The sequence below is a fragment of the Pelmatolapia mariae genome, linkage group LG13 (genome assembly GCF_036321145.2).
Source record: "Pelmatolapia mariae isolate MD_Pm_ZW linkage group LG13, Pm_UMD_F_2, whole genome shotgun sequence".
Classification (NCBI taxonomy): domain Eukaryota; kingdom Metazoa; phylum Chordata; class Actinopteri; order Cichliformes; family Cichlidae; genus Pelmatolapia; species Pelmatolapia mariae.
This window is the reverse complement of record NC_086238.1, coordinates 7,184,076-7,208,705: the sequence shown is the minus strand read 5'-3', so window position 1 is coordinate 7,208,705 and position 24,630 is coordinate 7,184,076. Positions and strand designations below refer to the sequence as shown.

Sequence of the window (24,630 nt, the reverse complement as noted above, 5' to 3'; positions counted from 1 at the left end):
TTATTGTTGTTTTTTATTATTATTATTAAATAATGTCTCATTACTAATAAAAAATGGACACAGGGCCAATAAACCTGCACTAAGTGGTGCTTAAAGCACCCCCTCAGCTATATTTCTGGTGCATTTAATGACATAATACTAAGCATTTTGTTTATTTACCAACACAAATGCCACACATTTGTTCAGTTTAAGGATCATGGGTCATGCACACTGTAAGAGTGACGGTAAGTTCTACAGCCACAGGCATTTTCTATTTTTGACTTATTTTACACGGATCGTGCTAATTTTAGTGCATCAGGCTCCTCAGGAAACAACTTCAGGTATCGGGAAACCGTGACCACAGTTTCAAAACTATAGGAGTGAAATTTTAACTTCTTTGCCCCCAGCACTTCATCACAGGTTTGATTTTGTGAGGGGCTGTTTGGCACATCCACTATTCTACCATAACATTAAAACTACTGACAATCTGAAGTGAATAACATTAACAATCTATTTAAAATACAATGTGCAGGTGTGGCTTGAGGACCATGGCAAACTTCACAGCACTGACTTGAACTCATCACCCTTATGTGACTGAGCATCAGCAAGCAGAGTCCAGCAGAACCATCCCAATTCACAGAGGACATCACTGTAATCACATTACAGTTTTCTGTAATAATATAATGCATTTATGTACTAATTTCAATAATTACATTAATCCCTAATCAACAATTATGCTGTTACTTGTATTATATAAACTATTCAAACTGGCTTCTGCAGGAAAACGGTCTACAAATTTTGAAGAGCTCAGATTACTTTCAATTTTAATGCATGAAAGGACAAGAATGTTACTGTAAAGTGGCAGAAACAACTATCCACTACTGCTAATACAACTTTGTGTCTCTTTGTAAGCATCAGCAAAGACAGCATGGTCATATGAAGCTAGCAGTGAAGAACCCTGGATCCAGAGTGCATGCTGACCCCAGCCTATTAGCCAAAGCTTGAACAAATAATAAGAGCTATGATGAGCAGACGGGCTTGTACCCATACCTGGTGCGACAGTAGACTCTCTGTGGCCACAACACATTTGTGAAGTGCTCTTTGGGCTGTTTTTCATAAAACACTAAAAGAAAGATCCTCTTTAGGACTGGGATTTGTGTCAGTGTGTGGGACTGTACATTCGAATTATATGACAATAAATCTCAGGTCATGTTGTAGAGTACTGCAGAACATATCAAGTAATGTAATAAATTACCTTTCTGCAGGGAGTAATTAAGTAAGAAAAGGCTTTAGGTTTTTCAAAACATTATAAGTAATTACTTCAATGTTGCTCGGGACACACCCTATTATGCACTGCACCCAAAGGATGTGCTGTGAGCATTCTGGTACCAGGTGCCAAAAGACACCCCAAGGAGGTGTCCATGTTCAAAACAGAGTTACTTTGAGAGCACCAGGGATTCCTACATATTATTATGCAGGTGATTTTATTGTTTTCATGCTGATCGGTGTATGTCTATGAACTTCAGCTCACGAATATTTTTGGCAGCACAACAGATGTTGTTTGTCAAAATATGCAGCCTTAAAAACATGTGATTTCTATTACTCTTGCATGACGTGTTATTTCATATTTAACGATTTAGTCTGGCTTCATGCAGGATCAGAACCCGTGACCAGGCCTGATGTAGAACCACATAACCACCGTGACGTCTCCCATTTGTTAGTGAAGACCTGTTATGTCTCAAGTCTCAAGCTGGGCGTTTTCACCATTGCCATCTTTTTTTCAAATGTTTTCTAATTAAAGCTGACAAGCAAGGAGTGGTTCTGACAGTGAGGACACTGTAAAATAATGGGCTAACAATTTCAGATTAACAAATCATTAACCAATAGGGATACCCTGGATGATCCTTATTTCTGTGTCTAATAACTACCATAATTTACAAACTGAGCTTGATGTTTTATTCAAAATTTCTTCAATCTAGTGACTTAACCAAAAAGTCATCAAGAAAATGCTCGAGATCACAAAGTGGGCTGAGGGCAGTTTTCCAGTAGACTTCTATACAAGTGGACTTTTTTGGCAACAAATAGAAGTGGCCCTGCTGGGTATGGAAAAGGTTCTCAGGTTTAAGGCACATCTGCACATCTGCAGAGGCTTCGCTTTTCAGACCCAGAAGCTGCAGCCGTCTCTATAGCATGTATCTGTAGAACTCATCCTGAACATAGCCCAAACTAATAAAGGTTATCCAAAGCAGGTTTGATGTGTCAATGCTGACTGAAGTGAAAAAGGTTGTATTAATTTGTAAAGCTTTGTAAAGCATCATTTTATACTTAAAAGTATACCAGATACTTTTAAAATGGAGGATTATTGACACTTTTTGTTATTTACTTTCTCTTATTAACAATAGTGCAGCATTTGATCACCTTAACGTCAAGGACAAAACAAACAAAATGCATGTGTGTGGTTCCACATGAGCAGCAGTTCTAAGACACAGAATAATGTCTGTGCTGATAAACACAGACATTATTCCTCAAGAACAGATAGCATGAGGCAGATATTGATATAAAACTTTCCAAAGTATGTCTAGTGAACCTGCCAAATGGGGAGTGAATTTAAAGAGATGTCTTTGATTTCTTTTCCTTTAACAGAAGAGGAATGAATTAGGATACATTTCCAATCAGATAAGGAATGTTAACACTTGAATAAGCCTAAACAAAATCATGCCTACTTGCAAGAGAAATTTTTGACCAGATGAGACTTTGTCCCATGGGAACAAGCGACACAGACATGAGGGAATTCAACATCTGACATGCAGCAAAAGACCCAGAGCAGAACCAGAAACAAACTATCTGCAGCAATGTTGCTCTTACAGGCTTTGAGGAATTTAGCAGGATAAAAAGGCATGATTTTTAATCACTAAAAGGACTTCATTGGGATACCAAATGCAGGGATGACTGTCAAATTTGTGCATATATAACACAGTATATATAACACAGAATAATCAACTGTCAGAGGGACAGATGAGGAAAACAGACGGGAGGTTGAGTGGGCGTACAGAACAAACGCTACTCATCCATGAAAAAGGCAAGAGAAAGAGTAAGACAGTGGTGTGAGAGGGAAAAAAAAAGCAAAAACTAGTTGTTCCTACAATGCGCATCCTTCCTCCCACTCTGCATTCGCCAGTGCACAGTGTGGGTGGCAGGACACTTGCTGTCTTTATAGTGAATTTTTTACTAGCTGAATGCAGAGGACTTCCAAGCATACATAGTGTGTCTGCAATGTTAAGATTACATTCAAGATAATCTAGATACAGTTCTATAAACTGCTTAGTAAATAGTTGCCTTGCAGGTTGTTAAGTGGCATACTGTGAATCATTCACACAAATTTGGGAACAATGTCATTTCACGGTGTTAGCTTGCCTTGTATTATTCACTTGACTCACTGCCCATCTCATAACATAAGCAAAATACAAGTCAAACATACTTCAGTGAAGTCATCCATCCTTAAAAACTCACCAACACAAGCATTGAGGAACAGCCAATCACTCCGTCTCATCCTGTTCTTAATCTGCTTGAGTTTTTTGAAATCCACCTCAAGATCTTCTTTGCTCCCAATCCCAGCGCCTGATGCCAGTTCAATCCTCTGAAAGTCCATGTTCACCTCTGACTCCCGTTTTAACGTTGGCGGTGACCTCCTCTGGCTGCTGCTACAACTCCCTACACCGCCCACCACACCTCCTACTCCTTGACTAACCATGTGGCCAACAACAGCCCTCCTGTTGTCCCTGTCCTGGTCAATAAGTTTTGAGGATGATTGTTGACTCTCAGGTTCCGATGCCAGTTCGATGGGCTCAGCCAGCAGACTATTGGGTCTGGGGTGATCGCACACAACACACTTGAGAGCCTTGGCCCAATTTTCATAAGTGCAGGCAGTGCAGGTCCAGTGCTGTGTATGAGTGTTGAGCCTGTTACGGTCATTATATTCCTCACAAGTGTCTGTAGTGGTGGTTGGGGGAGAGGGGCGACATCCAGAGCCTGAGGTCTGGGGTGTTTCTGTGGGGCTGCGTGGCTGCTGGGTATGATGTCCTTGATGGGCTGCATGCTGCCCATGCTGTTGTTGGTGTTGTTGTTGTTGTTGTTGAGCCTGCTGCCTCTGGCACAGGCACTGAGTACACCGGATAGCTCGAGGCCAGTTCAGATAGGTGCACATGTGGCACGACCACTTACTACTAGGCTCAGGTACGTCAGCAATGCGAATGCGGGGTCGGGCGCTGGAGTCTGGACAAATAAGTAAGCTAGATCCCCCCTGAGATGGACTGTTGCTCAGGTCTGCAGGGTCCCACTGATGCACACTGGCATCCAGGGCAGGGCTGCACTTGAAGGGCTCCTCAGTAATGATGGCACCCCCGCTGGGCCTCTGAGCGCGGCACATGGTGCACTTGATGGCTGACGGCCAGTTCTCGTATGTGCAGTATTCACAGGCCCACTTGGCAACCAGCTCGGTCATCGTCGCACCGCCGCTAAGGGAGGCTTCCTGCCGTTCAGAGGGACTCAGCTTGGCAGATCCACTCTCAAGGAGATCACACAGCAAGCAGCACACTAAGGTTTAAAGGGAAAAAAACCCAAACAGATATGTTAAATAAATAATAAAAAAGACAAACCACAGTATCTTATTAATCAAAGGCAAACACTTCAGGAAGGTAAAAGGATTAAAAATTAGCTTGTTTCTCGGTTTAAATGAGCAAAATATGCTGCCAAATGTCCCAAACAAAGCCTACTTATTTACAGCCACCTGTGTATTCAAATTATTGACTGTCAAACAAAATTTTAATAAACAGTTATGCCCACTCTTAATCTGGTATTAATTTGTAGTAATAACCAAACTATTGTTTAGAGACCCACAAAAACAAAGTGCAAGGGCAAAACTGCAGCCTAGAGTGCAACACTGCTCGTAAACCTTGACACTGACTATAAACACATACAGTTAAGTTATATACACCAGGCACATGCGCCCTACAACAACCAGGCAAGGTAATAAGAGACAAGGACAGATGAAACCTGACGCCCAGCAGGGAGGCGCGTGACTGGTTAAGAGACTTATGCACTGAAAGCAAATTCGCCGTAAAGCTAATTAAGACCTTAAATGATCCAAACTGTATGTGTCCCACGCTGTATTCTGAACACTATTTCCACGGCAAAATAAAAGATAAGGCTGGCTCCGACAGGGCAGCTCCGTAGTCCCGTTACTGTTTACGCCACGCCTCCCAAGTTTACCAACACACAGTGAGAAATTCAACAATTTTTTGTGAGCTGCATGTTCTGAAAACAACTGTGTCAAGTAGCTTTGGTACTCACAAGCAACTAGCAAAACTGTCAAGACACTCCGCTATAATATACTTGAGTTTATTTAAATAAGCATTTGACTAGTGTGATTTACAGCCAGTAGTGGTAAACTAACAAATGACACTGTACGGCTGTGTCGTGTCTTAACGGAACCAGCTAGCTGTCACTTACCTTCCATAACAACCGCTCGGTTGCCATCCAGGATTTATGGCCAAGCTAGCTGGCTGCGGCTCGCTAACGTTACGGGATTATGTTTTGCTCGTAACCGTCTGAGAGGCCCTTATCAACTCTACGAGAAGGTGTCTTAACGCTGTAACCCTCACCTTTTGCTTTGCTGTGTTTACACTCCTCGGTTCCCCCCCTCCCCACGCCCGGTGCAGCCAAAACCAATGGAGTTTCTCCCCCCACCCCACCCCCGGTCGAAGAAACCAACTCCAATCCGAACTCAGGCTCCTCTCACTTGGACGAAACTAGCCGCATATTTACTTCTTTTGGGGGCGCCGTTTACTTGGCAGTTGACAGTCCACACATACCGCGCAGCAAGAACCCTCCCTCCCCCCCTCCCCAGGTCCCGTCCCTCGGCCTGTCTCTTCTGAGTTTTTAAATCATTTTCCCGTTTTCCACAAACACCAAGCGGACGGACTTTAATGGCGGCACAGGGAAGGGAAGCAACCGAGGCAGGGCTTAAAAATACACTACGAGGGAGAGCAGAGAGCTCTGGGCCGTGTTACAGTCAGAGGCAGGCTCAGGATTTACCACCCGAATCTGCTGAGCAAGCCGATTGGTTGACACATATGTATCCCTTGACACGGACCAATCACATTCTACGTCTCTCATTCCAATTGTTAAAAGGCTCAGTCAAAGCAAAACAGACTCGAATATCACAGAAATAACGAAAAGAGCCATTAGAGCGCCCCTTCTTTTAGTCGCTAGGCTTAGTTAGTCAGAGTAAAATGTGTTTGTTTTATAATTTATGCATCGCAATATGTTGCATCTCTGGCAATCAACCACGTGGTATTCCCCCCTAAAAAGGGACGAAAGGATGATGTCATCGTAAAAAATACTGCAGCAAGCAGTCTGCAGTAATGCATGACAGCTTGACCAACAGTTCCCAGCGTGAAACTAGTGACGATATTGGTGGGAAGCTCCTATCATCCAAGCAGATATTTATATTCCACAATAATTAATGATTCCCCAATTCATTTTTCACATACAAAAATAATAATCAAATAAAAAAAATCTATGCCTAGCTTTTTTTTTTCCTTCCCAGGAAATCCCAAACTCTTCTAAGCACAAAGTTTGCTTTACATAATAAAGACAATGCATCCAAATAAAATGCACGTATGAGGATTTACACCCACTTACATGTTAATGTCTTTGAAAAATGGAAACTTTAAAGCATACAATGAGGACTGTTCATCGCAATAAGAAAACAAAGAGGCATTATATCACATATGCATGTCTCATTTATTATCCTCCCAGTTCAAGAACCTTATTCTCTGTGCTCATCTAAGCAAGTCCTTGGTCAGCTATTGTCAAGTACACAAATCCAGATAAAAGCCAAGAAGATCTAAACTGCGCTCTGGATTTTGTGCTTTGGGGAGGTGTTTATGTTGCAATGAACCACTTGGGGGCGGAGGAAGTGAAAGGTCACCCTATACAGTAAGAGTACATGAGTGTATTGGAGCTTAAAAGGTATACGATCCTAACAATGTTAGGTCTCTCACTCTTTACACCAGTGGTCTTCTGCCCTTTTGGTTTCCTATCTGACCATCTGGTCATGAAAGGATGGCAGAAGGGATTTTTTAAAAAACAAAGCAAAACAAATTTTCTAGGGCTTGAAGACCAGGATCAAGAGTGAGGACCAAGACTGAGAACTGCTGCTCGATACCACAACACTCAACTGAGACAAGCTCATACGGTAAGTTCAGTTTAAATGCTACCCCACCCCCGTGTTTACTATACATTCATTATTTATTTCCTTATTATATTCCAGTACTCAAAGGAAACACTCCTAACAAGTCGATTTTATCATTTCTTTTAACATTGCATGATTGTGTTACTCTGGGTGATTATTCAGCAACATTTCTGAGTGCCAGTTCCTGACCAGTGATGCATTGGCATTACACATCAGGGCAAATCAAATGCCTCCAAGGCCAAAAAAAAGAAAAAAAAAAAGAAAAAGAAAAAAAAAAGACATAAAACAGGCTGTGTAAATAAAGCAGAGCTTGTTCACAAGGCAAAGTGTCTCCACCCTGAAATGTCTTCCAAACTGAGTGCAACCTCCTCACTATGTCAAACAACCTCCACAAACAGTGCAAACATCCATTCCATGCTTAATATAATAATGTCTAGAGAACCCCTCCCACCCAAAAAAAAAAACAAAAAAACAACAAAAAACCCCACCACTCTCACTATGGCTGTCTTCAAATGAGCCAGAGGTTTAAAAAGCTGTTTGTCACCTCACCAACTTTGCCCTGGGTGCTGCTAGGTCGTGACACAGATTCGTTCTGACTTTACATTTATGTTTCCAGTTTCAAATAATAAAGCAAGCAGTCACAGTTGCAACATTAAGATACACATCCACTCAGAAGCCACCAGGAAAGGTAAAAAGAGGGAAAAAAACATCTTTGGGAAGCAGAAAAGACAGTTTCAGGGAGACAAAACATGACATTATGGAAATGCATGCATTAAACTGCAAGGCTCAATTAAAATAAAAAAAAACAAAAAACGTGGAAGTTGATTATTGCAAACACAACACAGTATTTTTTTTTTTTTTTAAAATACAACTTTCCCCCCCAAAGAGAGGTCTGTGAATGTGTTTTGTGTGCAGACTGAAACTGCCCTGAGTGGAAGGCACTGAAGCAAGGTCATGATGTTTTCATCACATTAAACCAGGTCCTTATACTTTACACTGAATCAGGCAGGTCACAACACATGAGGTCTGCATTCAACTACGCAAAAACGTGAAGGTGATTGCTCAGTCTCTGTTCCCAAAGTTGCAATTCACACTGTACAGGGGTGCCAGCCATAATTCCATTATGATTTTAATAAAGAACATATTAGTGAGAAGTAAGTTCAAAGTGGTTAAATGAACACAAACATGGTCAGTAGTATTGAGAAAACCAGCACTGTAAAGTGGAAGCAGCAGCCAGGTTTTTATATGAAGAAGTACAGATGGATGCAATTTTTCTTTTTTAGTGGCAGCTCTCTGTGTGTGATGCAGCAGCAGAAGGGAACCATAAGCATCTGGTTAGTAAAGCTACAGTACACTGTTTGCCCTGTGAACCCCATACAATGCAAAAGAGCTGAGCTGATTTTGGCTCAGGGTGGTCAAAGAGGACTACTCAAGTGGCACAACATGTCAGCATTGGTATAGCACATTATTAAAGAAATCTAAAATTTTGTTAAGTGCAGCAAAGCGCATACAATTTCAGTGTTATCCTAGAAGAACGAGACATTGACACTGTCAGTCAAATTAGATCAACTGTTAATCTGACAAAATATATATGTGTATATATATATATAAAAGCACCCATCCTAGAAGTGGCAGAGTAAATTTTGTTTGAAATCGAATCATTATTTTAATAGGCAACGGTACGGTTAATTAAAGACCGTGAAACATGGAAAAGACACTAACAAGTTGAAAATCGAAAAGACAAAATGTGCACATTGAATAAATTCTAGTTACACATATATTTCTTTCTTAAAATTAAAAAGTAAACAACCATTTGCCTACTTCACTGAAAATTGTTTGAAGGCCGCGGAATATTTTCCCTTCATTTTCATAGTTGGTTTGTGTAGAAGAAAGCAAGAAAACAAAAATAGTGCAAGAGGCAATGTAAGAGTGGGTGCTTAAAGTCAGTGATCCAAATTTGAAACAAAAAGATATACACTTAACATACAGAAAGCATGGGCTAATCTCTTAGCCAACCAGTTGGCCTGAATAATGTTTAAATCTTCACTGCTCGCCCTGAAATCCAACAACGCCACACTTAAATACCAAAACCGGCCCACTTTGAAACAAAACATAAAGACAAACGACTTTTCACCCAGTGAGATGCACCTGTTTAAGCCTGCAAAGCCTAGTAGGTTTCCCCTTAAAATGGAGATCAGACTAAGACAAGAATACACACAGTGGGACATCACTTGCACATGCCTTTCACTTTCAGGACTGGCACTTCTTTTTGTCTGTATTTGCCCATCTTTGATTGCTTCCGATGCCCACCTCTCAAGGTGTGTCACATATTTGTGTCCCTTACACATCCTGTGGCTTGTTTTTTTGTTTGTTGTTTTTTTATGTGGCCTGCGAGCCACGAGCATCCCCGTCAGGGCTGAGGGCAGCTGGTCGACCTTGAGCTAAAACGCTGGCAGAGACCATTGGCAGGTGAGCACCTTCGCTCACTAAGTTCTCATATTCGCTACTGTCCTCATCGTCATCCTCCTCCTCCTCATCGTCTTCCTGCCCTGCAGCTTGTCTGTCTAACGAGTCAGAGCTTGAGCCATCACCATTGCCAAGGTACGGAGTGCTGGGAGTGGTAACGGGATTTGAACTTGCGCTGAGGCCCAGGCCCAGCCCGTGGCCAAGACCCAAGCCCATCACCGTAGGGCCAGGGGTAGGGTGTCCTGGGGAGCCCACAGCTTGGGGCCGGGGTAACAGAGCAGCACTAGTAGGGGGGGAAGAAGAGGGCAGGAGAGAGTCATCTTGGGACATGAGGTCAGTGTAAGATGGTGGGTTAGGTGAGGTACTGGGCCGCTCCGGAGCAGAGGGTGTGGGGAAAGTTATCCCGGACAGCGGAGAACCCTCACAAGGTTCTGTGTTCTCCTCTGGAGTGGAATGGGAGTCTGCATTTTGGGCTTCACGGAGCCCTGCAGAGAAAAGAGAAAGATGTAGCTATTAAAAACATGTAAGGTAAATGTAAATGCCACTTATATGCATATTAACTGTTGACTGGTCTAACATGAACTTAAAAACTTAAAACTGAAATTCTCTGAATGTGTAGCTTTGCATTATTAGCTATTAGCTTAAAAGGATGTTATAATTTACAGGATGTTAGTTCACTGTCTGCATCCAAGTTTAAGCCCAAATTTGTGGTTCTAAAATTTAAAGCAGCACACATTTGAAATATTAATGACATAAATCCAGTATACTGAATGCAAATCAGTTACGTACTTCTCTCCTCTTCTGCAGTCTTGCGTTTCCTGAGAGCAATTTGTTGTTTGAGTTTGTTCACTTCCTCTTGAATTTTCTCTTTAACACGCTCACTTTGTTCTACCTCACCACAAACAGCCTAAAAATAGGGCAAAAAATTTATCAGAAAAATAAAATCTCATGCAAAATAAAATAAATATTCTACTGCTTAAAGAAGTTCATAAAATGTTTTAGGTGAAATAACAGGAATTATTCAACCCACCTGCAGTTTATCTTGTAGTGCACTGTAGACTTGGAATATTGTTCGGATATCCTTCATCACACCGTCTTTGTCAAAAAATTCAGCCCTGCAGACATATTCACCAAAAAAGATTTCAAACACATCTTTCAAGAAAACAAAACGATACACAGCATAAACCTACATATTTTATCAATCAAGACCACAGATAAATTGTGGTTTTTGTTGCTGTCTTCTATAGTAAAGTTAAACCGTAGCTAACCACTGACTCTTCAAAGTACAAGCTGAATAAGCTGAAGAGACAGGCCTGACCAAACTCTTCCTGTAACACACACGGTACTCTTCCACAGCAGAAACAGAGGGTCTAAGTTTAGATACAAAAACAGAAATAAGAGATGAAGCACGTGCAGGCCTTCACATACCAGCTTTGCACTGCAGTCACCAACAAATATATGCTGATCTTACTTGCACAAAATGTCAACCATAAACTTTCATAAACACATACACACATTGGGATTTAGCTGCTAATTATGCCCTTAAGGGTAAACTATACTATGGCATCAGGTGAAACACAGGTGGACGCTGCAGCCCCATTCTTATCAGAGGAGAAAAATGGCTGTACAATCCGTACCCCCAAAAATGGTAGTTACCAGTGGCATAGGATAAACAGTTAAACAAAACAAAACAAACTGGTAATTCAGGCCTTACCCATGCTCTTTAATGACCTTTGCGTAGTTAAGTGAGGTGTTGGGAACTGAAGAGACTTTGTATTCCTGCTGGCTCGTGTTACCAAGGTTTGGGATTGAGAGTGTAATCCTCTGGTTGTACCTACTGAGTGGATATGACCAGTTAGTACTTTTAAACCATGAAAAACTTCTTCAGGAAACAAACACTATGTTGCGCTTCATAATTTGCCATTTACACATCTTTAAAAAGTCCATTCTGCACCAGCTTGTTATCGGAAGTAACAAGTAGCACCAATCCATTTTTTTCTTTTAATAGCTTAACTCAGATTATCTTTTGATACCAATTCACAATACAATCCCATTGACACAGAAATGCATTAACTGTGGATAAGGCAAATAATTTATCAAAAGCTGTCATTACCTTCGATTAGGTCTGAAGAGCACATATTCCAGTGCGTGTGTGGAGCTGTTGGCGGTGGAGATGAAGCTAAAAAGAAGGAAGACGAGGTCGGGTACACCGAGCAGCTGGGTCAGCTGTTTGTGGATGATCTGTTCCCTGAACGACATCTGCTGCTGCGTATTCCTTCGGAACCGGTACCAACCAATGACATTCTGCACGGCCACAGAAAAAACTCTTTTAAAATGTGCTCAAGCCTCTCTATGCCCTGTTTAGGACAAAGTACCAAGTATGTGCAGAGGCTGAATGAACAAAAGGCATCATAGTATGTCTGCAAAAATAGAAACTTTTAGGTCATTACTTGTACATCCATATGTAAGGAGGTGTAATGCCATTAATCTCAACGCAATGATGATTTCACAAATAGGATTTGTTATGATTACTTTCAGCATAAATGTAACAAGACATTTCACAGCAATTCAGTCGTCTCACAAAAAAGAGTTCACTTACTTTCCGTCTATCTTTAAGAATGCTGTTGAGACTTTCTTCATTGACTTTACCTGCGTAGTCATAAAAGCTGATGAGAGAGAGGAAGAAACAGGTTTTAAATGTATTCATCATGTTCCCACGCCTCCTCTGCTTTAGCCTTGTCATATGGGGCCATCTACTGTCCAACGGCAAATTAATACAGCATGTGTTAAAATGGATTTAGCTGTAATCATCTAAACTGTCAATACCATAAGCTACTCTGTACATACTCAGTTTTTTTGAGAGAAAAAAAAATGAGACTGAACAATAACACATGTTTTCAATGAGTTAGACAGTAAGAATTCATCCACCTACCTTACCTTGTTAAGCGTGTGTTACAACAAAGTTTTACATCAAGTTTTCCTAAATCCCTAATGGACCGAATTGTTGATGTACAATGTTAGCTTGGATGAAACAATGTCTGTACTACACTATTACAACAAAAAACTAGTACATATACTGTGTACTGTACAGTGAACACCGAATGAAACCTGTTTAAGTGAACAAAGGTCATATCTTACCTAAACAACTGTGCACAAGGATCATGGTGATGGATTTCTGGTGAAAATAAGCAGTGACAAGATTCTTTAGTTACTTATCATCATGTATGCAAATCTTTATGAGTGTGATGCAAATTTAAGGCAACATGTAGACCCACAATTTAAATATATAACACAAAACAACATCAATGAGATGTCATCGACACTGGTGTATTTATCAAATTCAACAAGACACGTGTAACTTATATGAACAAAAAAAAAATGTCTATAGGGCCCCACAATCAGCAAACATGACCTTGCAAAGCAGAAACGCTTCTCTTGCTGATTATTTTACACTTGCTTGCTATTCCAAATACTTTAAGAGGAGATCATAAGCAAAATAAAATAAAATAAGCAGAAGCACGAGAATATGTAGTAAACAATAAGAACACTGACTGTCATTTCTAGAAACACTGAAGTATGAGTAGAAAGTCAGGAAGCAGTAAACCTAAGAACTCCACTCAACAAAGAATAAAAATTAAAAAAAATCTTCAGTAACACCTTACAGAGAATTTCCCCAATTTAAAATGCCTGACTGCCCAACTGAATAATATTAGACTCATAATGTTTTCCTTTTCCCCAAAGTCCTTAAACATCCTATGTCCTAGCAGGGATGATGTGATGTAAATGTAGATATTTTTAAATTACATTTATTATTATTAAATAAGTTTAGTTTTGGAGTCAATAAAAGTTACAAGGTAGTAAAAGGGACGTTAACATTTGTCTGTATACACCTGCGCTGTCTCAGGAAATGGAAGTTTCTCAATAAGCCATGGCAGTGTGACAGAGTCAGCAAACACATACAAAAACCCTAACATCAAAGCATGACAATTGAAATACCAGTAATTAATTTTAATCTGCTCATTTCCCGCTGTCATGTGTGCCATGAGAAGGTTGTTTAAAACTGTGATGTGTGAGCTTCTCTGTCCGGTGTTAATCGGTCAACGCAAAAGTGTTTAGTCTGTTTCAGGGCTTACCTACTACCTGTAGCAGTTCAGCACTGCTGATCTGTGTGTCACTGATGCTCACAGTCTCTTCTTGCCTTACATCTCCTAATAGGAAGCCCTCCTGTGTAAAGATGTTTTCACAGAATAGTGGTTAAGACACTAGTGTTATTAATTTCCTAATTAATTAACGGTTTAAGCATAAGTTTGTTTGTCTCTACCTGATAAAAACAAAAAAACAAAACAAAAACATTAAAAAACAACAACAAACCCATAATTACATAAATGTTCACATTCCCTATTATTTTAAAAATCCTGCTTTACTCCTCAAATTCTCCATAGGTTGGCTTTTAAACTTAATACTCCATTTTATAACTCCAAGTCATTTGGATTATCAACCCAACAGCTTCTACATTTTTGCCCTTATGTTTTTTTAACCTATTCTTGCCCTTTGGACCAACTCCTGTTGTTTTTATATGTGTTATAAAAATAAAATGATCTGATCAAATGATGAAGTCACAAGTCATTTAGTAATAAATGCAACACATGATGTGAAATAAAGATCACTAGATTACTAATTCTGCTAATAACACTCTTCCATTAGAGATGCCCGGATCTTTGTTAAGAGTGGTGAACAGGCTGTACTAAATAGGATTTACAAAGGAGTCATACATAAAATAAACAAATGACCTGTTTTACAAGTATCGTTATGACTCCGTGTTATTGTATCTATTCTTTGTTTTACACAGTAAATCATCCGGTCCTTTTTGGTAACTTAAAATATCTTTATAGAACCATTACATTTTTTGCAATTTCTGCTGCCCTCTTGGCCAGATCTCTCTCAGAAAAAGACATTCAGAATCACCATGAGAATTTTTATGTGGATAAATAAAGGATATATAAAAGCCACTTTGACAAAACACTGCAACTTCTACGTTGTGATGGGAATGTTCTACCTACCTGAAAATGAGTTCATGCCAATGTGATAGATATGCTTGAAGTGTGTTTGACAGAATATAGGCCAACAAGTCATTTGCTTTTGGCAAATACCTGAAATCACTTTTTGGCACTACACAGGAATCAGATTTTTAGCATTCTCAGCCTCCCATATGGCTGACTTCAAGCTGGTCTGTTTCATGCATATGCAGCCACATGCTGACATGCGATTAGTGGTAAAATGAGTAAAAAAGTCTGTCAAATTAAACCACTGGAGGAGCACCGCAAAAACATTTGCAACAACAAACCTAATCAAACCAAACCTAATCAAATCGTGCTCACCCAGCTGAACATGGTCATTTTAAAGAAGCTAACAAAGTGGCTAAACATAAAGTTATCTAGTGCTCAGAGCTGGCTGCAAGCCAGCAGCCTCACTATGAGCAATAAAAGAATCAAAGCACCATCAGGAAAATTATGGAGACGAGTAATCTTTCATATTTTGTTTTATTATGAAGACAATATCTTGCATTCAAGAAAATGTGATTTTTATTTGTATGTGCTGAAAATTGGAATCTGATACATTTCTACTGTCCATAGCAAACAACAACATAAACCAGACCTATTTCACAGTAGGTAAACACATGTAACTAATCACCTTCTATTCTAGAAAACAAACTGTCATTAATATCAAGTCAGGTCAGCGTATTTCTATAGCACATTTTAAAACAACAGAAGTTGACCTAAAGGGCTTTACGAGCACATTTATTGGCAATCCAGGTCTCAAAAACCCGATTGCAAACATAGGACTTACATAATCATGCAACATAATAAAATTATTAAAAACATAACTAAATTCTAACAACAGCAAAACAGTCGTAATAACAGAAATTGAAAACATTTATGGCGGGTTTGACCAAACCACGAGTAAAAACAAATTAAAACAGTCTTTAGAGCTAGTTTCAAAGGCCCAGTTGCCTTTAGTTTTTATGCGAGAAGTGGGCTCTAACCGACGTTGTGGGAATGGTAACCTCAGTAACCTGAAGGCAAAATGTTATTAGTAACACCTGTGTTTACCTAAGACTACATGTCAAAATATCTGCTGTGAAATAAGTCCACTGCAATTAAAAGACTCCTTGTAACCTGTAATATTAAACAACAAATACACTTTTTGTTCCTGTGTGAACATTCGGTCGCGTCAGCTGCTGGTAAACAATCAGCTCTTTCTGCCTATGCCAGGAATGCAGTCAGACTTGCAGCCCAGTCAAGCTGCAACTATCCACCTGCTCAGGGGCGACTTTTAAAAGAGGAGAACGGATGTGAACAGAGGCTGTCGGCAGCTTGGTTTCCTTATTTCACATATGCTATTAAAATCATTTCTCACCGACCACGTTTCTTCGATGTTCTTAAAGAAAATAAAGAAAAACAAATCTGCGCATCCCAGCCGTTTAAATAGACACACTGGTGACTTAAGAGTGAAAATCAGCGATTTGGCTACCAAGCTAATCTAGCAATGCGGAAACAAGAGAAACAAATCTGTTTGTGTAACCCCGTTTTTTGATTTATTGCGTTATCTCGTTTTTGAGGACATAGCAAATTCCTTTAAAATAAAAGATCGACATGTCTTTAAATTTTAGGAGTACCTATACACGGAAGTCACTTAACTTGGTAGCTTAGCTAGCATGCTAAGTAGTACGGGGTATTTCCTGGAATCTAAACTTTCCCAATAAGATTGCCTCCATAGAAATAACAGGTGTTCTTTTATAGGCAAAATTATGGCGATATATGTTACAGTTGTGCCACTGTAACACATGACATCACCCTAAGATTACTATCCCTGTGATCATGTTGCCCAAACTGAACACTCTGATTAAATCATACTTGCCGGTAAATAGACGGAACCAATACTAGCTAGCCAGCAACAGGATGATGACACTGGAAAAAAAAACAATACAAACTAACGTCGCCGGTGAACGAACAGACACACCGTTGAGCTACACACGTCTCAGCAACCATCGCATGACAGTTTGTAAGCACAGTATAAAAGACTTACATGATCCGCGTTGCTGTTGGCGCTGTGATAACACACAGAACTAAAAGTATAACCTGAAATGGATGCCGCCATGATGGAAACATCCCTATCAATCCCGATGACCCCTGCGATTGGAAGCACGCCGTTTAGACGCAAAGTCTTGTGGGAACTGTAGGATACGTCTTGACAGGCTAGACAAGCATGGAAGACGCCGGAGAGAGCACGCGTGGCTGTGAAAATATATCGGATTCCGAGGAAGACCGATGCTCAGAAAATGACTTTGGGACGTCCAAACTCGGAACTAAAGAGTTGTGAGTGTTTGTAACGTAAATTTATGATGGTGGACGTCTTGTGTCAGGCTACACAGTTAGCTAGCGGATAAAACTCTCAGAGTCACTTTTCACATTTTGTCCACTGTGCTATAAGATAAACACAAAGCCAACAAATCGAGCATGAAGAGGTTTAATTCTTAGTTACAAGCTTACAGGTAACCATTGATAGAGCGAATGGTATAAGTAGAAATGTGTAACACTTAAACCATTAAATTAGAATAGATTAAGCAAGCATTAAATACGAGCTTTTTAGCTTCATGCTGCTGACTTATTTATTTACTGAGCTACCTGAGTAATTTGTTTTGACCTAACAGCATGTCATGTGTATGCCATAGCATTAACAAATGATCTGGGGGGTTGGGGTTTGCAGCTGGGATGATGCATACCAAAAAGAGCTTGAGACGTTCAACGATATTGGAGATGTTGGTGAGATATGGTAATAATGCAGTGGTCATAGCCATAATAATTTCTTGAGACAAACTGATGGCTTGCTTCACTTCACAATAACCTGTGGCTTCTTAAAAGGTTTGGTGAGGAAAGCATGAGCCGTGTGCTGCGATGGATGGACAAAGTGAAGATCCCAGAAAATGCTGCCATTCTTGACATTGGCACTGGAAATGGAGCTTTTTTAGTTGAGCTGGTATGAATAAAGTAAAATTAATGACACTTTATGTTTGTTCTTTTATGTATACGATGCTACCTGGCCCTATGTGAAAGAGTAATTGCCCCATAAACCTAATAACTGATTGTGCCCGCTTTACCAGCAAGAACTGTAATCAAGCATTTGCAATAACTGGCAATGAGTCTTTCATATTGCTATGAATATAGCGAATTTTATCCCAGTCTTCTTTTCTTTTCTTTTTTTAAAAAATTGAACACAGTTGGAGGGTTTGCACACGAATGGCCTGCTTAAGGTCATGCCACATTATCTCAATCAGATTTAAGTCCAGACTTTGATTAGACCACTCCAAATCATCGAGTCATTGTCCTGCTGCATAACCCATGTGTGTTTGAGCTTTAGGACACAAACTGGTGGCTGGCTAGAGAATCTCCCTGAGGAGGTAGAAGAGCAGAATTCATTGTTCTATTCATTGTTCCTAAAGCAGCAAAGCAGCTCCAGACTGTCACACTACCACCACCATGTTTGACTGTTGCTATGATGGTCCCTCTATGACTTGCTGTGTTAGTTAGACAGATGGAATGGGATACAAACCTTCCAAAAAGTTTACAATTACTCTCATCAGTCCACAGAATATTCATCAAGATTTTTTTTTTTTTTTTTTTGGCTAACATGCTCTTGTGATCTTTTTTTTCAGCAGTGATTTTTGTCTTGGAACTCTCCCATCTATCTGCTCTTGGAAGGTTCACCACTGTTCCAAGTTTTCTCTATTTGTGGTTATTGGCTCTTACTGCAGTTCACTGGAGTCTCAAAACCTTAAAAAATTGGTTTGTGACCCCTTCTAGACCTAAACATGTCAGTGACTTTCACTGTCTTTTTGTCTTTTAAAAAAACCCTCAAGAACAGAGATTTTGGCATGATGCCTTGGGTTTTGAGACCTTTTAGCTTTCTTTACTTAGTCTATTTAAGTAATTTCTTGATTCGGCATGTCTGACAATAATCAGACTAGGTGCAGCTAGTGGGATTGAACTCTGCTTTCCAATAAAATTGTGGTTAATCACAGTTAATTCATGATGGTCATGGACTTTCTGAAATGCATCCAACCCAGTTGTAGTTTGTTTTTTTTTTTCTTACCAGAATGAAACTGAGACTTTTGCAAACTATCTTATCCACAGCTATTAAACCAAAAATCTACAGCTAATGTATATTTCCCATTTCCATGCCTTCCTCTGTTAACACTTGGCGCTTCTGGTACCACTCTAATACAAAATCCCTTATCTTTTTGTCATTATTGCTTTTCCTCTGAAGTAGTTTTACAAGCAGCTAACTCAGTGTCCTGTTTTTACCAGCACACGCAGGGCCAAATCACATAAATTGTTTAGTTTAAACCTTTACAGACATGTTAGTAAGGACAAAGGTTATTATTGTAACTGTTCATAATTTATTTTTTATTTGTTTGCTTTTCCCCCCACCAGGCCAAACATGGATACAAGAATCTGACCGGCATAGATTATTCTCCTGCGTCTGTCGAATTGGCCAGAAGTGTGCTTCAGGCAGAGAACCTGACAGATGTCACTGTAAAGGTGTGTCCTGTCAAGATTTGGATTTCATTTAAATTCGTAAGGAAGATGATACATTGTGTTCATGTTCACAGAAATGACCAGCAGTAACGCCAAACACACTTTATAACTGAAATTTTAAATATGTGTGGATTTTGTGCATTAAGTTGCTGCCACTCAGTGATGATCGTAGCATTTAAACCTTTTAATTGATTCTGCATAAATATTTGGAGGGCTAAGTGAATCTTTTTTTCTGCAGTGTACAAATCACCCTTTGATACAAAATGAATCCCTCCTAAGTTCCAATAATACAATATAGTTTTCAGCATACAGTGAGCCAACCTAGAGCCTGGGAAGGTTGGAGGAAACTTTCTTGTGTTTACTATGTGGGAGAGTTGGATAGGAAGAAGGCCTTGAATGTGGTGGATGTCTGCCAACCTCATACCCCAAATAACTTGGCAGGCTTTAACACACATCTTCTATCATATACATGCAAGAAAAACAAGTTATGAATGCTGGCTGGTCTATAAGGGTTGTGATGAGTGACTTTTCCACTCCTTCATGCATAATACAGTTGCATATATGTTGTATGCATTTCACACCTATGATGCTGCGTGCTCTGCTTGTGCAGAAAGGCTGCCACTGAAGTCAATATTGACCTTAGCTGTGCAGGGGAGGGCTCAGTGGTTGTATGTGAGAGAGAAATATGTATGTTGGCATCTGGGTCATTTCTGCACAACTGCCAACGTAAGTTGTATGAATGTGCCTGTCGCTCAGAGGTCATTCTTAGAACTATGTCAGAACCCCTTTGCAGTTTCCTTTAGTCACTGTCTACTGCTCCTTTGACACTTTCACCTTCACGCATTCCTACAACGTCTTCCCACTTATTTTTTTTCTATTTTACAGACTCACACTAAAGTCAGTTGTAGCAGTATATAGCTGTACCTGTCCTCAGGGAATCTCTGTTGATCCTCCTCCATAAATCTAATATGTGTCGTGAGTAGGTAGCTCTAGAGCTCACCCCAGAGATCTGGTGTTCAGCCATCTGTCCAGATAAAGGAGTCCTTTCACTAGTGGTATGGTGGGCCAGAACCCTCAGCAGAATTAAGTGCTGTCATGTCAACAGTTGGAATTTAGTTTTAAAGTAAACCATTGAAGTATAGCACACTTCATCTTGGGATCTGCTGAAAGATTTCTTCTGCAGGTAACTGTACACATTTCTGTAGTGTTGATCACTACATTTTTACCTTCTCGCTTTTTCTTTATTTTAGGAGACGGACTTCTTAAGTTGTCCAAAGGAGTTGAAAGGTTTTGACGTCTGTATCGACAAAGGAACATTTGATGCAATAAGCTTAAACCCAGTCAACACCAACGAGGGCAAAAGACAATATGTCCAAGCCCTAAAAGATGTTCTAAAGGATAATGGATTCTTTGCCATCACTTCCTGTAATTGGACAAAAGAGCAGCTACTTGACAGATTCAGTGAAGGTGAGAAAAAAATAATTATTGTTTGGAGTGCACTGAGTTGTCATGGCTGAGGATTGGTATTAAATGTCACATCAGTTTTGTGTTGGCGGAAATTTCAAAGACGGGATGATGAAGACCTGAACGCCTTAAAAATATGTACATGCTCACTGGCCATATTGTTGTTAAATGCTGATATCAATGCCAGTCAAATGGCAGCAACCCAAGTTAACATGTTAACATGATCCAGATGACCTGCTTATATTTAACCGAGAAAAAGAATGGAGAAGAAAGGTGATTTTAGGTGACTATGAATGTGGTATGGTTGTTGATGCTAGATGGGCTGCTGTGAATATTTCAGAAACTGCTGATCTGCTGGGATTTACCCACACAGGCATCTCTAGGATTTCATGAGAATAATCCAAAAAAAGAGAAAATAACCAGTGAGTGGATGTTCTCCTGGGAGAAAATTGGCTTGTTGGTGTCAAAGGAGAATGGCTAGACTGCTTCAAGCCAACAAGAAGGCAACAGTAGCTCAAATAACCACTTGCTACAGCTAAGGTATGAAGAAGAGCATTTGTGAGTGAATTACATTGAACCTTGAAGCAAATGGGCTACATCAGGCCCATTAGACAGTTTAAGTAAACCTGACCTTTGATCACGCATTTAATTATGCAGCCAAGGATTATGTTAATTAATTCCTCTGGCATTTTTGACTCTACCTTGATATTACTTAAATGCTTCCTGATTTATTTATTTTTTTTATATGGTGTTGCAAAAGGCCAGTGCACTGGTCTTGGAAAATTGTGAAAATTATATATGCACCTTTTGGTATTTTGTGTTGAAAAAATATTAATTAAATATCTAAATGTATTTAAAACACTTTACTAAGGCTTTAGTGGAGCTTTTAACTTCAAGTAATGTCATGGGGTTCTTTTTTTAATAAGCGAGTCCTAACATTGTTTAAGATAAGGGAGTGAATTATTTCTTTGACCTGCTGACGACCTAACCCGGATCAAGAATTTGCTGCAGTAAATCACACAAAAACCTGCTTGGCTGTTTTGTTTTGTTTTGTTTTGTTTTTTTCTTTTTTAATGAGAAAGGGAATACATTAAATTTGTTTGTTTGGGGTTTGTTGTTGTTTTTACTTAAAGGATTGATAAGTTCAGCTTTCTTGAGTGACCTATTTTCTATGGGTTTTTTTTTTTTTAGGGTTCTCAGGGACTTTACAGGCACACTTGCTGAGTTGTAAATGGGTTAAAGCATTTGTCAAAACATGTTGATCATTTGGGTGTGCAGCAGTATGATTTAGAGTTGTCTCTTTGATTTGTAACGGCTTTATATTTGGTTTTTTTGTTGTCTCATTCTCATTTAACAGACAGACAGTTCCACAATCGCTACCTGGCAGGTTGTTAAGCTCCAGGCAAAAAGAGCCTGTTAAGTCAAAATTTCAGTAAGATAAGCTGTCATCTGTTCCTTCATTGCAGTCACTCTGGAGAGCCTGCAGGGGGCCAGAGGGCCTTGTGACTGAATAAGGAGTCTCTGTAGACCACAATGTGGGCTTTCCTCAATTAAAAGAGGGTGTTCTTTAATGTTTTGAATGTGATTGGCTGTCATCAATTAAGTTGGTCCTAAGTCATTTCCACCTAATAGTTGAGCAATGTCCACTTTGGCTGAGGAGGGCCCACTACTTTCTGAGATCTCATCTTTCACAGTGACAGCCTGTCTTCACTAGCCCCCCAGGAAGCGTCACAGATGGTCAATGGATCTTCACTCGGTTCTGCTCCTTTTTTTAGTAACGAAACCACAGAAGATGATAAAAGATTCTGGCCATCTGCTAGTTTTTTGCAATGTACATTTCATAACTTGCACATTTTCTTTGTGTTGCTTCACAGGATTTGAGTTTGTGCAGGAGTTGTCTACACCCACTTTCCAATTTGGAGGCAAGACGGGCAACAGTGTAGCAGCGCTCATCTTCAAAAGAGTGCATTGATTTACATCAGACAGGATATCACCACAGGAAATCGTCACATCTTTGCACTTTAAAACTCTTTTTTTTTTTTTGACTGTGTAATGAAACAAAGTTGATCAACGGAGTGGGATGGGTTTTTTTTCTTAAAATAAACCTCTTTTTTTTCTTGCTTCCTTTCATTTCCAATCAGCCTCATTACTAAATGCATATTAACTAAACACCCATTTAGAAATATTTATTTTAAAAGTTTATGATCAGAAATGCACATACATATAATACTGATGTTTGTCTGTACTTTAAAAAGTGCTGAATTCCATGACGTTAACTGATTAAATGAGTTAACGAAGTTGACACACAATGTATACACAGTTAGGTTTATATTAGAAGAGGTTTTCATTGAAACGGTTGGTTAAATAATTTAGTTTGATATGACATGTCCATCCAAAGTCTTTCTGTCTGTTACAACATTATTTAATCCAGTGGACAATATTTAATGGAAATATAGCTTCGTCAAAGCTGATTGTAGCAGAAAGGCATCCAGACAGTAAGTCAGTGTTTGATTTGATTTGTGATCACAAGCTTATGGGAAAAATGCATTATGTCATCTCTGCAGTAGCTTGTACTCAGTGTTTTTCCTTATTCCATAAATCATCTTTTGACCTTTAAAGTTGCTTTGCAGTGACCCCGTTATGAGTCCTGACACGCAGAAAACAAGTGTTCAGCCTAACAAGGTTCTTAATTACAGTCATCTTTCATACCATGCAAAGAAGCCCCTAACTAATTGGATAAACTGGAAGCAAGTGGCACTTGGGGGTCCTGGGTACTGTGATTAAGAGGTGCTAGCATAATGAATAAGCAAGAGGCCACGGCTTCAGTAGGAGGAATGCTTGTCTGCCATTTCCTTTCTCAATGGCATCATTAATAACTGCCAAACCCTGGATCCTAATTGCAGGCTGGGACAGTGGCCCAATGGGAGCTGTCGATGTTGAGGCATGCTGTTGAGTAAACACATGCAAGCTTTACAAGAATTACTGCCTGGAAATTTACAAGGCTCTGGATATCCTGCCTGGATGTGCATGTTATGCCCACATTTGAAGCTCTCACAGAGATTTTCCCATGAAGAGAAATGTGCTTCATTGAGCTTCAGCTAAATAGGCTGTCCTTTACTTTTATCAACATTTAATCTTTCTGTGTCTATTTTTTTAAGTTGTTAAGAAGCTCTTATGAGTCAGAAAAGTTTAACACCTGTTTAAATGAATTTGGGGGGGGGGGGGGGGGGGGCATTAAAAAATCAAATAAAAATATATTCCTTTATACTTCTAAGCACCCCCCCCCCACACACACAAAAAAAAACCCCAGGTAGACAGTTACATCAACTCAAATTATCTTTAAAAAAAAAAGAGCTCGACTAATTTCATTCCTTCATCTTTAAAAATATTTTATTTCCAGCCACCCAATCATGAAGGAAAATTAGACAAGAAACTTGCTGGTTTGAACTAAGCTGTAGTCTGCAGCAGATTTACCCTCATCAGCGCTTTCACAGCCTTTGGGTTGGCACATGGCTCAAGCTACACTTTTATTCCATTCATAATGTTAACCTATAAGGTTTTAGACTCTGTGCCATAACCCACTGGCTGCACTACCAGCACGAATACCATGCTTTCATTTCAACTTCTCAAGTGTGATACTTCAAATATTTATGTTTTTTCACTCCATCTCCCTGGAAACACGTTTGAAGGTCTCCTAATAGGATTTTTGTGGATTGATTGAATTACTTCAGCATGTAACGGTGAACTTTCCATGGCGAGAGGTGGACGAACAAGTATTTCAGACCTTTTCGCACTGAGTAATGACTACCACTGGTACACTGGGGCGCAATAAGGCTTTAATTAACGATTATAAACTTTATTTACTCGTGG

The 24,630-nt window shown here is 39.7% G+C and overlaps 3 protein-coding genes across 7 annotated transcripts in view; 1 reads left to right on the top strand and 2 right to left on the bottom strand.

The window, feature by feature from the left end:
- The window catches only part of zranb1b (zinc finger, RAN-binding domain containing 1b), a 28,980-nt gene extending 22,932 nt beyond the window's left edge, over window positions 1–6,048 (bottom strand). Inside the window, exons 1-2 of one of the 3 annotated variants that reach the window (XM_063492116.1) lie at window positions 5,640–6,048; window positions 3,490–4,572 (exon numbers count right to left, since the gene is read on the bottom strand). In XM_063492116.1, coding sequence (XP_063348186.1) covers window positions 3,490–4,480 — 991 coding nt within the window. In that variant the 5' untranslated portion in view covers window positions 4,481–4,572; window positions 5,640–6,048. The other 2 variants (XM_063492115.1, XM_063492117.1) reach the window with 2 other exon arrangements.
- A 719-nt stretch (window positions 6,049–6,767) lies between these two features.
- Window positions 6,768–16,882, bottom strand: abraxas2 (abraxas 2, BRISC complex subunit). 3 transcript variants are annotated; one of them, XM_063492121.1, is made up of 9 exons: window positions 16,787–16,882; window positions 13,834–13,924; window positions 12,839–12,875; window positions 12,300–12,366; window positions 11,814–12,004; window positions 11,415–11,534; window positions 10,731–10,815; window positions 10,490–10,607; window positions 6,768–10,185 (listed from the first exon to the last, which is right to left on the bottom strand). In XM_063492121.1, the coding sequence occupies exons 1-9, from the start codon at window positions 16,856–16,858 to the stop codon at window positions 9,614–9,616; spliced, it is 1,353 nt and encodes a 450-aa protein (XP_063348191.1). In that variant the 5' UTR covers window positions 16,859–16,882; the 3' UTR covers window positions 6,768–9,613. The 3 variants fall into 3 exon arrangements, with proteins under 3 accessions (XP_063348191.1, XP_063348188.1, XP_063348190.1); XM_063492118.1 differs by having other exon boundaries at window positions 11,415–11,537; window positions 16,787–16,866; XM_063492120.1 differs by lacking the exon at window positions 16,787–16,882 and having other exon boundaries at window positions 11,415–11,537; window positions 12,300–12,349; window positions 13,834–13,927.
- A 60-nt stretch (window positions 16,883–16,942) lies between these two features.
- On the top strand, window positions 16,943–22,884 carry eef1akmt2 (EEF1A lysine methyltransferase 2). Its single transcript, XM_063491633.1, has 6 exons — window positions 16,943–17,076; window positions 17,468–17,533; window positions 17,623–17,737; window positions 19,192–19,299; window positions 20,547–20,763; window positions 22,635–22,884. The coding sequence occupies exons 1-6, from the start codon at window positions 16,967–16,969 to the stop codon at window positions 22,730–22,732; spliced, it is 714 nt and encodes a 237-aa protein (XP_063347703.1). The 5' UTR covers window positions 16,943–16,966; the 3' UTR covers window positions 22,733–22,884.
- The last annotated feature ends 1,746 nt before the right edge of the window (window positions 22,885–24,630 follow it).